Below are 15,147 nucleotides of genomic sequence, written 5' to 3'. Positions count from 1 at the left end.
TCAACTGTCTAGTATCACGGTTCATGAGATACAGCCTGGTGACAGACGGACGGACGGACGGACGGACGTACAGCGGAGTCTTAGTAATAGGGTCCCGTTTTTACCCTTTGGGTACGGAACCCTAAAAAGCGGCAAATTTTAAAAAACGTTTGAATTTCGCGCCTTTTTCTACTGACAAAATTTATTTGACCAGCTATATTTCTCTATAAATTGCTATTCTCAATCTTCACTACATAGTATAAAACAAACTCGCTTCCCGCTGTCTGTCTGTCCCTATGTATGCTTAGATCTTTAAAACTACGCAACGGATTTTGATGGTTTTTTTTTTAATAGTAAGAGTGATTCCAGAGGAAGATAAAAAAATTGTTAATCCGTGCGAAGCCCCAACTAGTCCAACATATATATATATACAAATTGTACCTACCAGTATTCTAGTCTTTGATTGAAGTGGGTACCCAATCTATCGTTGTATCTCAATCAGAATGCGGTCACCATCTCAGTGCCAAGTTTAACGGCCAGTTAGCGTTTAACTGTGCCCTGGACCGCCGGCCACTAACGATCAGGTAAATACAGAACCCGGTTAATACGACCCCGTTTAATATGATTTCCCGCGTAACCATTTTACTTTGGTCCCTGCAAGTTTTCATACATTTTATCATGGAGAAGCGCTGGTGGCCTAGCGGTAAGAGCGTGCGACTTGCAATCCGGAGGTCGCGGGTTCGAACCCCGGCTCGTACCAATGAGTTTTTCGGAACTTATGTACGAAATATCATTTGATATTTACCAGTCGCTTTTCGGTGAAGGAAAACATCGTGAGGAAACCGGACTAATCCCAGTACGGGCCTAGTTTACCCTCTGGGTTGGAAGCTTTCGTAAAAACTAGTGCCCACGCCAATTACTGGGATTAGTTGCCAAGCGGACCCCAGGCTCCCATGAGCCGTGGCAAAATGCCGGTATAACGCGAGGAAGATGATGATATTTTATCATGGTTACGCTTTCCCGCTTAAGAGGCATTTTTGACGTGTCTTCAGGGTCTTCTAAAGCGGGGTTTACTTGTGTTTTTGCCGTGAACTGTCTTGGATTCGTGCCTTTATGAGTCAAGCTTTGCCAAAGGTGACAATTATGTACGTAGTGCAACTAGTGCATAACTGTGTTTCGTGGGTGGGCCAAGGTTGGCGAAAAGTATACAGTGCATGATGCAAATAGGGGTTAAGTTAAAACTACGCGTCAAAAGTATCTACACACGTGTACAGTACTCTAATAGAACCAGACCAAGATAACTCTGCATGGCTTTTGCAATGACAAAATGTCGTATTATTTGCTATTGAATAGTGTTTTCTATCAACGATTGTCACCTTGGCTAGGCCCCATGAAGTATCTTTCTGCAAGTCGAATCTGATTCTAAGAGCTAGCTGACTGTACATATTGTATACAATCAAATTAAGAGCCCATCAACGTGCACACTAGCGCCACTGCTAAATAATCGTGAAAATTTCAATTTAACGATAGCTATTTAAGAAAAGGGGGCGCTACGTACTGTATCTTGTATTAAAGTACCTTTTGAATACATCAAACTAGTTTATATATTGCTGGATTCGTCAATCTATAAACTCAAAACAAAAACGGCCGTTTTAACTTTGGACGCATAGATTGACGAATCCAGCAACATAGAAACTAATTTGATGTATTCAAAAGGTACTTTAATACAAGATACAGTACGTAGCGGCCCCCTTTTTTAAATATATTTCATTAAATTTAAATAATCGCGATTATTTAGCAGTGGCGCTAGTGTGCACGTTGATGGGCTCTTAATGAATCTCTGATGATGGTTTTGAACAGATGGAGGTAGAAGTACGGCTCACGAGGACGGGGGAGGAGCCTTGGGGCTTCAGACTCATCGGGGGCACCGATTTCAACATGCCTCTCACCGTTGTCAAGGTAACTGATGTATGAGCGAGACAGCGCTATGCAAGTTGGCACACAGAAGCAATAAGGACCGCCATAGTAGAGTGTTGAGTACAGAATGATTACACAGTACAGTATATGCATTTATAGTAGGACCTCGCTAATCCGGACGGGCAAAAAACTGGCTTTTCAGAGAAAAATCACTTAATTAGTCAATAAAATGGAATATGTACCATAAACCGGGGTGAATAGGGATGGCTGGGGTGAATAGGGACAAAACTTAAAACGTGATTTACTTGACATTTTGTTAATAACTATAGGTACACATAGTACTACCCACACGAATTGTATCATACTAATTCTACTATAATTTGATCACATCAGCATTGCCATACAGCGGGGCAATGCGGCCAGCCTTCTGGGCACCCTACCGAGCGACTACGACTTAGGCCAAATTTTTTATGTATAAGTTTTTAGTTTAAGTGTTATTTATTTATTACGTTTTAAAAAAATTACTTATTAATTTTCTGTAATTTTCAATCTAATGATACAATTTGTCGAATTTAAACTGTTGTGAGACATACTAACATTGTACGCGATACACGGCCTTCGTGAACGCTGTTCGCACTGTTAGTGCTTGAGAAAGGAGACCTAGGCTCTCCGAAACATGTCGCGCGAGTGACTTAAAATAAGTGAGTCAAAACCGTGAAATTATTCGATACAATTTGTATTTTATTAAAAAATTGTCAGGTAAAACACAATTTAAGTTTTGTCCCTATTCACCCCAGCCATCTCTATACACCCCGGTTGACGGTACCTGTGTATTAAAAATACAGTCATGGAATCAATGCCGTAATTTTTACAAGTCAACTTTCCTCATTTGAAGGCAGAATTTTTTTATATTTTTACTGGCCAATGACTGGTTTTCAGTGCCGATCAATGGGTAGTTTACTCAGCCGCGCATTCAAAACATGCGCGTGTTGCATAGAAGGTAGGATCCTATAGAAGTGGTAGGTATACGCGTGCCTCCGCGAGGGACAAAACATAGGCAATGCGACACTATGATTGGTCGAATTTATTTGTTTCCCACCATTATACATATTAAATTTAAGGTGAAGAATAAAAAAAAAGTGAGACTGTGACAAGGACAAACAATAATAGCGCTTTCGCTGCTACTCCTACTGAAAGATACATAAGACTATCCCGTTCGGTCATTTCCCCCACCCCTCATGCCAGATCCAGTTATATACTAGATCAGTGGTTCCTAACCTGGGGGTAATCACCCCCGTGGGGGTAAAACTGGTAATTTACGGGGGTAATAAGCTAACCTAATATATCAATACAACAAACGTACACGTTTTATTTTTTTATTAACATTGGGAGGAGGGGTAAAATCAGGTTCCCTAGTTAGTCATAGGGGTAACCGGACTGAAAAGGTTAGGAACCACTGTACTAGATTCATGGCGTGTTGAAATGTTTGGCCAGAACACACGTAAGCCCTCAATCAGTGTGTCATGTCACAACGATCGTAACATTGACATCCAACTGCCAGAATTAGACATGTCAATAATAGATCGCTGGCGGGCGCTCAATCGCTTGCGTAACGTCAGTATTGATGGATCTATTATAAACACCGATGAAAATCAATGATACTGACCGGTGTTTAATGCATATTTCGTTTGTTTTGCTATATTTAAAGAGTTCTTAAATTTAAATCTATGTTAAAAAAACATTACCATAATCATCATGACCGGTCTGGCCTAGTGGGTATTGGCCCTGTCTGTGAATCCGCGGTCCTGGGTTCGAATCCCAGTAACGGCATTTATTTGTGTGATGAGCACAGATATTTGTTCCTGAGTCATGGTTGTTTTCTATGTATTAAGTTTTTGTATCTTATATCTATCGTTGTCTGAGTACCCACAACACACGCCTTCTTGAGCTTACTGTGGGACTTAGTCACTTTGTGTAAAAATGTCCTACTGTGGGACTTAGTCACTTTGTGTAAAAATGTCCTATAATATTTATTTATTTATTTATCATCATCAAAATAACTTAAGAGCTTTGCTCTTGTCGGTGGAGTAATCACCAATCATTTCTTTCTTGTACCTGTCTTTTAATTTCCTCATACGGCCATTATCACCATACCTCATTACCATAATATGTTGTAGTAATTAATTACTATACTATAACTAGAGACTGATGACTCCACAGTAAAACTCATTGTTGAGTTTTGCCATAATTGCGGTGCTATGACTATGTCTATGAATAGCACTGAATTTTATTAAATAAATAATTAATATTGATGATGATTCTCTTGAGCGATTCCGGGACTTTGGAATTTAGGCGGCAAAATTTGATGACAAGTAGCGAGTTCTAATGTTAATAAACTCAATTTAAAAAAAATATTTTGGGTATTTTGTTTAAATTGAATACTTAAGATTTTTTACAAAAATACTCTTAGACTATACACAACTTTTACATATCTTATGAGTCAAAACATACATAAAAAGAGCGACAAAAAAACTCCGAGGAATTGATTGAGAGAATTGAGAGCTGGCTCGGTTAAAAGCGGTGGTTGCACCTGAGTCTGGGGCCTGGCTACACGCCTTGCCGTCTTCGCACTTGGGGACGTTGTTAGATAACGATTCCCTAAGGATTGGTGCTGCTTTAAGGCTCGGGTGTACTGTGTGCGAGCCTCATGTGTGCGTCTGTGGGGTGATGGTGGAGGCAAACGGGCACCATGGATTGAGTTGTGCGCGGTGTGCTGGTAGGTTTCCTCGTCATCATGCGATTAATGATATTGTGCGCAGAGCGATGGTGTTGGCTAACCTGCCGTGCGTGTTAGAACCCCAGGGTCTTAGTCGGACGGACGGGAAGAGGCCAGACGGTCTCACTCTTGTTCCTTGGGCTAAAGGTCGGAGTCTGTTGTGGGATGCTACATGTGTGAGCACCTTTGCCGCATCGCATCTTGCACAGACAATACGTGCGGCTGGGGGGGCTGCGGAGAACGCCGCGAGACAGAAACATGCCAAGTACTCAAACTTGAAGCCGGTTTACGATTTTGTCCCTCTCGCTGTTGAGTCGGCTGGTCCTTGGTGTTCCGAGGCAAAGGTTTTTGTGAGGGACCTGGGAAAACGCTTGCGGGATAGGGGTTGCGATCCTAGGTCTGGTTCGTACCTGGTCCAGCGTATATCGTTGGCTATTCAGCGCGGGAACGCCGCTGGTATTTTGGGGACATTTGTGCCGGGTACTTACCGGATTAGGATATAGGTTTATGGCTTATTATTATGTATTTTGTAATGACCAATTTCCTTTATAATTTGACGATGCGTGTTGCGGATGACATATGTGACAAAATGCATTTTAATTTGACGAAGCCTGAGGTGGATGAGCTTTCTGTATGATTTGCTTTGTTATGAATTTCATTTCGCTTCGCAATAAATTCTTTTATATTGAGAAACTCCTCCTACTCGTACAGTCGCCATCAAATATATCGGAGCGGCCAAGCTGTTCACAATTATCTGAACAAGCACTCTCAACCCTGACAATAGAGGCGTGCTCAGATATTTGTGAGCACCTTGGCCGCTCCGATATATCTGATGGCGACTGTACAGTTTTAAGTCGATTATAGTATTTTATGCAACCGTTGTTTAAGAGAGGTCAAAAAAGGCGAGTGGCGTAAGTAACAATTTGAGGCGAAGCCGAAATATGGAGGGTACGGCCGGAAAAAGAATGAATGAAATTAAAAAATACGGACGGACAGACAGACGGACAGACAGACAGACAGACAGACAGACAGACATGACGAATCTATAAGGGTTCCGTTTTTTGCCATTTGGCTACGGAACCCTAAAAAGTCTATGGTTCACTTATTTGTCAGAGATGACATTTAAAATAAGGTTGGCAACAATGTATTTCATTCAATATTTTTTAAGTGGTAAATGACAAAAAGATACTGCGTGTATTCACAAATGCTTTTTTGGGGAATAGACTAAAGACTTGTCTTGACAACTATAAGGTAGGGTTTTAAAGGTGTGTGCACGACCCTTTAAATGACAAATAAAGGTACGGGAGTAGAAAAAAATATTAAATAAAACTTACGCGCTGTGCCTACGACGCCTATGTGCTACGCCGTAGTCCGTAGCCTCTTGTTCCCGCTACGTGTAGCGGAAACTTTTCGTAGACCCGTAGACGTGGGCTCGCATGCGAGTTTGATTACATTGCGTCGTTTGATCGGTCGGCTGAATTGATGTAACCTCAATGGTCCGTAATGTAACTAAAATCGTATACGAGTTCGCGCGCCGTCTTAATGAGCCTTGTACGCTCTGTAAGCAACGGCTACACATTACGCTGCACTCGAAATTGCACCTAATTGACAAGGATAAACGGTTCAATTTGAAGTGAGCATTTGTAAATGCGGTCAGGCACTATCAATGTATATGTATGTAGATAAATTATTAACTTATTAGACTTAGACCAAGATAAGTCTGCAACAATTTTAATAGCATACGCAGTGCAATCTATATCTATCTAATACCTTTAAACGAGCAATTCTTGTTTATTTATATATTAATCTATTACCTTTAAACGAGCAATTCTTGTATATTTATTTATTTATATGTATATTTTGAGGATCTCGGAAACTGCTGTAACGATTACGATGAAATTTGCTTTATGGGGGTTTTCGGGGGCGAAAAGTCGATCTAGCTAGGTCTTACCTCTGGGAAAACGCGGATTTTCGAGTTTTTATATGTTTTCCCACGTCACCCAGATATTTATTAACTTATTAGACTTAGACCAAGATAAGTTTGCAACGATTTTGTATGCTATCAAAATCATATTTAATAGTTAATTAAATCAGTGTGTTATTTATACGTCATAATTCCATAGAAGTTTGACGTTTAAAATAACACTTGCACTGCGTGTACGTGCCTATCAAGGTCGTTGCAGACTTGTCTTGGTCTTACTTGTACTATACTTTTCTCAATAAATTATTTGTATTTGTATTTGTATTTAACTCTACAAGCTTTTATTTAACTTACCCTGTTAGTATGTTTGTTAGTGCGGGTCAAATCTTGGAATCTAAATTTGACCCGGCACTGTCATTTTATTTATTAGACATGAGCCACAGTCTAAAAAACACTGTGACTACCTACGTACGCAAATTATGGCCATATCCTCCTAATACTAAGGCCCAACCATACAAACGAAACCTCCAATTTGCCACTGAAATTTGAACCTAAATTGTAGGAAATAGAGTTGATTTTGCGTTGTTTGAAAATTGAACGAAACAAAGCAAAAGCGACTCTGTTCCAATTGAACGTGGTTTAAATTACATCGAACTGAATATGTACTATAGGTAGGACCTTGGGCCTTAGGAGGCTAAGTAAGCTGCTTGTAGCTCTATCTCGGGGCTAAATTGAATCTTGTCATGCTTTAAGAAAGATATACTAACCAAATGCCCCTATTTCTCCAGGTTCTACCCGACTCATCGGCAGACCTCGCCGGCATTCGCAACGGGGACACAGTCGCCAGCATACAGGGGGAAAAAGCGGCCACGATGACACATGACGGGGCTAAAGCGGCTGTGGCGGCGGCAGGGGACAGCCTCAGCCTTGGAGTGATGCGGTGAGTCGCATTTAATTAAGAACAATGGAACTGTTGCCAATATACAGGATGGACACATAACGGGACTTAATTGTCATCCTCTAAATTGGGGTGATGCGATGACACCTATGATTGACCGAGCAAAAGCCAAGGTCTTCGTTTCAACTTGTGCTTTCGTTGCCCGGATGTTCTTCTGTACAGGTCGTATTTTTCAAACGATTTTCGTGTAATATCGTGACACCACATCACAATCCTTATTGAGTTACTATGTCGATTTGTATAAGATTGTCCCATTAAATTTTATTTTATTTGGTTACTTACGACGCTAGAACAGGCCGGGTCCGGGCCGAGGCGTTCAACACTTCAGTTTTCTATAGAACATATCACGTGATCACAAATCACCCGTCATAGATAACAAAGCGTCCGACGCCTCTGCCCTGGACCGAACTGTTCTAGCATGAGTCATCATTTTCAATGTTTGTATATGTAAATATAACGATGTCATTACAACAAAGGCTAATTCACTACATAAACATTAACAATGACCTAAAGATGTAGTAGGTAATCAATGCAAAGGGCAAATTCCTATAGTACCACTAATACACGATCAAAAGAATAGTCAAAAATGTACTTTAAGAGAAACTCTGTAAGTCTAAAATACAACAACAACACGTTATAAAAATATAACCCAATGTCAACTCATCAATAGCTGCCAATGGTCAAATTAATCGATTTTCGATTTTAATTTAGTTTCGCGGCTAACTTCACTCCGTGCGGTGCAAAAATCAAAAGTGTTTCGGTTAGAAATGACATAGGCTAGGTCTATTGGCGGGAAATGATTATTTTTGACAGTTAGGGAAGTGCCGCCATCTTGAATTCTGATCAGACCGAAGTTAGCTCCAGATTGTGTCCTTCCTTTATAAACAACTTGAAGGAGCGCGTAAGTTTTTCATTGCATTTACGATTTGTGTTCCGAACGAAGTTATAACAGTATATTTATTTTAAATTTGGCTGGTCGAAATGAAGTTTTACCTGGTCTATAAGGATAAGTAAGCATTTATTTTGTTTAGTTTCTGTTCGGACTTTGTAAGGATTTTTTGTCATGATAGGTTTTTAATGTTGTGTCATAAAATTTTGCATCCTGTATAATCTAACTAGTCTATCAATCTAAAACTTAGTCACCTCTGTCAACCAATAACACAAAGAATAATTTTGATTTTTATAAGAGATTTTTATGAAACCTTTTTGTTTGAGAGAGTAGCGATTATTTTCCGAAAATCGAATTTTACTGGAAGCAATATTTCCATTGGCAAAATTTACCATTTTATTCTTTCTCACTAGCTTCCTTTCCCGGAAGCATTTTTAACCAATTCGCATATTTTCCTATTATAATTATATTTCAATAGCTTATTTTCCTGATACGTTTTCAAACCATTCGAATAGTTTGAACTTTTCTTATTATCTGGAATGTAAATCAATATTGTTCAATAAAATATGTTGGTTCTGGCGCTCGCCGGCCGCTGCCGCGGCACGCTCGCTTCGCTCACTCGGCTTCGCGCACTGTTTTGGTCGCAGTTCACCTAACACACTCCTCCTCGCTGCGCTCGTCGTCACACCTAACTAGGCTCTGTCAAATGACACTCTTTAGTGATTGTACACAAATGAAATATAGCGGAAAATTATGCGAATGGTTAGAAATCCTGTTAGGGATATAATCTATTGAAATATAAATACGAGTATATAGGAAAGTATGAGAATTGGTTAGAGATGCTATCGGGAAAGGAACCTATTGAGAAATTAAAAAGTGGTAAAATTTGCGAATAGCAGAAATCGCAACTAGGAAAAAACACTTTTTGAAAAATAGTGGCACCACTCCTTTCTTTGACGCCCCCAATAAACTTTAGGTTTATAAAACATATTCATCGTGTTCTAATATTAATTAATCATAATTAAAGTCCGTCTAAGGTCTAAACTAACTTTGCTCCGATTTGAACAGATCGAAGGGGCTATTCATAAATTACATCTGTGTCTGTACAAAAGTGTCTGGACATCGGATGATGGTAGCATGACGTAGGAGGAAACGGGGTCATTCGAAGCATGATTTTTGGATGGTATTAGGAGTGGGGGGGGGGGCGTCAAAAATAGATGACGTAATTTATAAACAGCCCCAAAGTGTATTAGTGTCATTATAAAGGCAATAATGATGACTTTGCCACACTTTTGTCACTGCAAATGCCATTAGTGTTATCTTGGTGTGACTCTACCTGCCTTTATTTCCACTAACGCTTAATTTTTTGCATCGCTATTAATACCTAACACCTTGCCCTATTTCTATAATTAACCCAACATGAATTAATCGTTATTTGGCTCAGTACAACTCTAAAGAGAGTCATATTCATACAGTTGTTATGATATTATTTCCACAATGAGTTCTGAAGATATAAGTGAAGTGTCGCTGTTGGCTATAGTGATATCAAGATATCATCGAAGCGACCATTTTCTGGTATAGTACTCGTAAAACTATAATTTACTGACAAGGCGAAGTTTCAATTCGAATGTTCAATTGGATTTACTGCTCGATATAGAATTTATTTTTAACTTAAATCGATCTGTGCATTCCCCGCCTAAATGTATCAAACTATTATTTATGCTTTAAAATTTTACCGTGCCGAGACATATATCTTTAAATAAAAATTATTGAGATTTAAAAATAACTAAATTTGAGAGTGATACTTAACTGTATCTATGTCATCTATAAGTACTCGTAGTTAACAGATATCTATAATCTATCTAATACCTTTAAACGAGCAACTCTTGCATATTTATTTATTTATTTATTTATATACATATATATTTCGGGGATTTCGGAAACGGCTCTAACGATTTCGATGAAATTTGGTATATGGGGGTTTTCGGGGGCGAAAAATCGATCTAGCTAGGTCTTATCTCTGGGAAAACGCTAATTTTTGAGATTTTATATGTTTTCCGAGCAAAGCTCGGTCTCCCAGATATTATTAATAGAATGTTATCGCAGTGTGAAAGTAAAACACGATTGTATTCAAAGTTGTCCTTGGGTATAGTTACGCGATTGTAGGCACCTGATTTAGATTTAACAACTTGCTACGGTTTTGGTCTAATTTTGAAACTACATAGAAGGGGAACACCCAAATATTCCGAAATATGTTTTTCCGACTTTCATAACCTCGATTTTCATAATCCCGATTTTTTATATATCCGAAATATCGAAATTACGACTTTGAAAACCCCGAAAGAAGAAAATCACGACTGTGTTATTTCCGAATACTTAAAATCCGATTTTCATATGGACGAAAGCTTAAAGTTCCGATTTAGAAAAAATCCGAAAATATTTTTTCCGAATTTGTCTATTCCGAAAAATCATTGACCGATCGGAAATAAAGTAATTCGGTATTCAGAAATTCGATCTTTTGTAAACTCGGAATAATGAAATTCGTGATTTTCAAAATAAGACTTAAACGCACTTTTTTAAGTCTAACTAACCAAAATCCCAATCGGAGCACCCCACTATCCACGTGGTCTTGTCTGTCCTACCCCTAGAGTGTATGTAAAAAGCCAGCTTCGGCTTGCTGGTCGCCAGGCGACCAGCCTCATCCGCTTCGGCTCACATTGTGCTCTGCGCTTTGCTACGCAAGAAGGGCGAAGAGGCTGCTATTCCCGTAGCGCCGGAGCAAATGCTCCGTAGATGCCCGTAGCGCCCAACAAAAAAACTGTTGCCGTAAAGTGGCTTAGGTTAGGTTACAACTGCAACCCCACGAAAACTGTTGCCAGAAAAGTGGGTTAGGTTAGGTTAAAACTGCGTCCCCCGAGAAAACGAACTGTTGCCAGAAAAGTGGGTTAGGTTAGGTTAGAACTGCGATCCCACGAAAACAAACTGTTGCCTGAAAGGTGGGTTAGGTTAGGTTAGAACTGCGACCCCCAAGAAAATGAACTATTGCCAGAAAAGTGGGTTAGGTTAGGTTAGAACTGCGACCTCACGAAAACAAACTGTTGCCAGAAAAGTGGGTTAGGTTAGGTTAAAACTGCGTCCCCCAAGAAAACGAACTGTTGCCAGAAAAGTGGGTTAGGTTAGGTTAGAACTGCGACCCCACTAAAACAAACCGTTGCCTGAAAGGTGGGTTAGGTTAGGTTAGAATTGCGACCCCCAAGAAAACGTACTGTTGCCAGAAAAGTGGGTTAGGTTAGGTTAGAACTGCGACCCCACGAAAACAAACTGCACGAAGCAAACAGCAAGCCGAAGCTGCGAAGGCGAGTATTTATTGTGCCTGCGCTTTGATACGCAAGGTTTGATATGTAGTGTACCCACATAGAAGATCGCTTAAGGGGCCCACTGATTACCGTCCGCCGGAGGATATATCAGTTAGAACAAAAAGTTGACAGTTCCGAACAACTGACAGGCCGATATCATCCGGCGGACTGATAATGCGAAATGAAGTGAAAGGCATGCGTGAGATGCGGGATTGCACCAAGACGATTGTCAAGGCCGTGTCAAAACCAGCTTAATGCCGCTACAAGTTCTTGAATCATAATCGGGTTGTTTCATTTAGCCTTTTTCACTTTTAAATTTTGACCACGTGTATTCTGTTGTTCCAGCGGTCTCTACGACCTGACGCTCGACGACTACGACCCGATCGACGACCCGCTAGACCAGGACGATTTCGACCAGCCCTCTCATCCGACTGAGGTATTCCAAATACAGCAATTCGGCGACACCCCCCTCGACTCCAAAGACCCAAGCCGGTCCCGCACTGGGTCCCGGGGTAACCTCGACCGGAGGTCTCTTAGCGAGGGTCGCTGTGATCCCTACGATCAGAGGTCCTTAACTGAATCCCCTTACTTCCTGAACACCAAACCTTACAGACCTTTCTCCACTGAACCTTCCCCAATCCCCCCTTTAGAGAAACCTATTATACTTAATCCTAATTATCATGATGAATTTGGTACCTTTGATGATGGCCTTGATCCGCCTGTTGATCTTCCCAACGTTGATGAATTCGCGGGGATCCTTAGTGAGAAAAGTAGATATAAACTTCCAATTTCGAAACAGTATGATCCTGATGGAACTAAGATTAAGAAAACTAAAGAAATAACGACAGTCACTAAGACCGTAGAGGAGAAGATAGTAACTGAAGAGATAGTGACTAAGGAATTGAAAATTACTTCGGTAGAAGAAAGATTGGTCAAAGAGCAAAAAGAGGAGGCCAAGTTTATGGAAAAAACGAAGATAGATATTGATATGGGTAAGATAGAAATGACTGCTACAAGCATTGTTGATGAGAGTATTGAGAAAGCTGTAACTGTAGCTGATGAAATTAAAAAAGAAATTGATCTTGAACTAAGTGCTATAACCTCAGAATCTAAAACTAGCTCATCTGATATGGAAACTGTGGTCATGACAAGTGCTAGAAAAGAATCTACAAAAGAGGTAAGTGAAATGAGTGAAACTGTTAAGAAAACTAATGATGTTGTTGTTAAAAAAAGTGATGTTAGTGTTGCTAAAGAGATTGCCAAATTTGAGAAAGATGACAAACAAATTATCGTTGACGAACGTCAAGAATTTCGGAAACAGGAGTTAGAAGAAACTATAGAAAGTGGTAGCGTGCGAAGGAAATCCGAAATGTATGATAGAGATGTTAAAATGGCAGATACGAAAGTTGAAAAGATATCTGTAGATGAAACTATAGAAAGTGGTAGTGTAAGAAGAAAGTCAGAAATGTTTGACAATGATGTGAAAAAGATCGATAGTAAAGTAGAGAAGAAGTTCGCAGATGAGAGTATAGAAAGTGGTAGTGTACGAAGGAAATCTGAAATGTATGATAAAAACGTCGAAGTGAAATCTGTGGACGATACAAAAACAGAGAGAAAGCAATCTAAAATAATATATGACCAAAAAGATATTAAAGCAGCACAATCGGCTCAACAAAAGCAAACATCTGAAATTAAAACAGAAAAAATCTCTACAACTACTGAGAGCGTACTTAAATCAGAAGAAAGCAAAACTAAAGACGCTAAATATAGTACAGCTAAATTACTTGCAGAACAGAGAGCTTATACCATTGGATTACAAACTATTCCTCATATAAGAGGTACAGTGCAATCAAATTATCACTATGATTTATTGCTAAAAACCTTTTTCATACATTTAACTGATGTCATGGTTGCTCTGTCCAGGTTTATTTTAGCCGAACCTGTACTGTCTAAGCCTTTAGAAACAAAATCAGAAGTTAAAAAAGAAGTAACTGAGGTTACTCGAGTGGAAAGGGGCATAGTTTCTGATACAACGACTGTGAAAGATTCTGTAATAGATCGTAAAAAAACTGAAAGGTTGGAAACCGAAGATTTTCAAATTAGAGAAAAAAAAGACAAAGTTGAAAAAGTGGCTGACGTAATTAAACAAGACCACGTGAGGGAAGTAAAGCAGCATGAATATACGGATTACGTTGAAAAGATTCAACAAGAAAGTGAAAAAAGGGAAAAGAACATTTTATCAGGTGCTGAAATGGCACAGTTGAGTGATAAAAAGTCGGGGGAATTGATAACTAAAATGGATGGAGTTATAACTGAATTCCAGACTAAAGCTGGTTTAGAGGAAGAGATCACAATGCAACGAGAAAGGAGGTCTAGAAGTAGAAGCAAAGTAGACGAAGAAGTAGTGAAAGATGCGCTTTCCAGAGTTGATAAAACATCCCAAGAGATTACTGAAGTTAGAACTACCAGTAGTGTTCTAGAGTCAAGGGAGATAAAAACAGAAACAAAACATGAAAGTATGGACATTAAAAGAGAAACCAAACACGAAGCCAGTGGAGTAAGTAGTAAGGATGGTAAAAGCACATACATATCTATTTGTGAAGCTCATGTTTACACTAATAAAAATTCTATTTTGGATGAAACAGCAGAAATATCTGAAACCACCTCAGTGGAAAGTATCAAAGAAACAAATATAGCATTAGAAGCTAACGAAGCAATGGTTACAGAAAGCGTTGCTATAGAATCGCAATCTCAAATTAAACAAGAAGCAGAAGCTGTTGTCGAATCCCATGAAATTTCCAGCGCCAAAACTGAGGATGTTATTGTCCAAGAAAAAAAAAACATCATTCAAGAAACTGATGTCCAGAAATCTTCTATACAAATTGAGAGCAATAAAGCCGCTGTTATTGAAAAAGTAGAAACAATACAGCCAATCGTGGAATTACATGAGGATATTGTCGAAAAGGCTATTAGTGTCGAAATAAAAAATAAAATGAATATACAGGAAATTGAGACTACTGAATATATTGATGAACTAAACGTTGTCAAAGAAGAATCAATAGAAATCACGGAATCACACGATATTAATGAAGTACAGGTATTGGAGGACATTTCTGTTAAAGCTAAGGAAGAATCCATAAAAATTGAGGAGATTAAAGAGGAAATAGTTCAGGATGTAAAAGAAAGTATATCTTTAATTGAAGAAGACGTTAAAGTATCAAAAGAAGAAATTGTTTCAGTGAAGGAAGAAGCTATTGCAGTTCAGGAAGTAAAAGAAAGTGTATCTATAACAAAAGAAGATATCAAAAAATTACAAGTTTTTTCAATAAAAGAAGAGGTGGCTGAGGTGGC

At 39.2% G+C, this 15,147-nt stretch overlaps 1 protein-coding gene across 1 annotated transcript; it reads left to right on the top strand.

Annotated features, from left to right (window-relative positions):
• Nucleotides 1-446: 446 nt before the first annotated feature.
• Nucleotides 447-15,145, top strand: LOC134660048 (glutamic acid-rich protein-like; the record flags this gene model as incomplete). Its single annotated transcript, XM_063515749.1, has 4 exons — nt 447-563; nt 1,840-1,938; nt 7,382-7,533; nt 12,142-15,145. Coding segments are annotated over exons 2-4 (3,255 nt in total), but the record flags the coding sequence as incomplete, so codon positions are not given.
• Between the last annotated feature and the right edge of the window lie 2 nt (nt 15,146-15,147).

This window comes from Cydia amplana, chromosome 26 (assembly GCF_948474715.1).
Source record: "Cydia amplana chromosome 26, ilCydAmpl1.1, whole genome shotgun sequence".
NCBI lineage: Eukaryota > Metazoa > Arthropoda > Insecta > Lepidoptera > Tortricidae > Cydia > Cydia amplana.
Note: the sequence above shows the minus strand (reverse complement) of the source record. Positions and strands in the feature narration are given on the sequence as shown.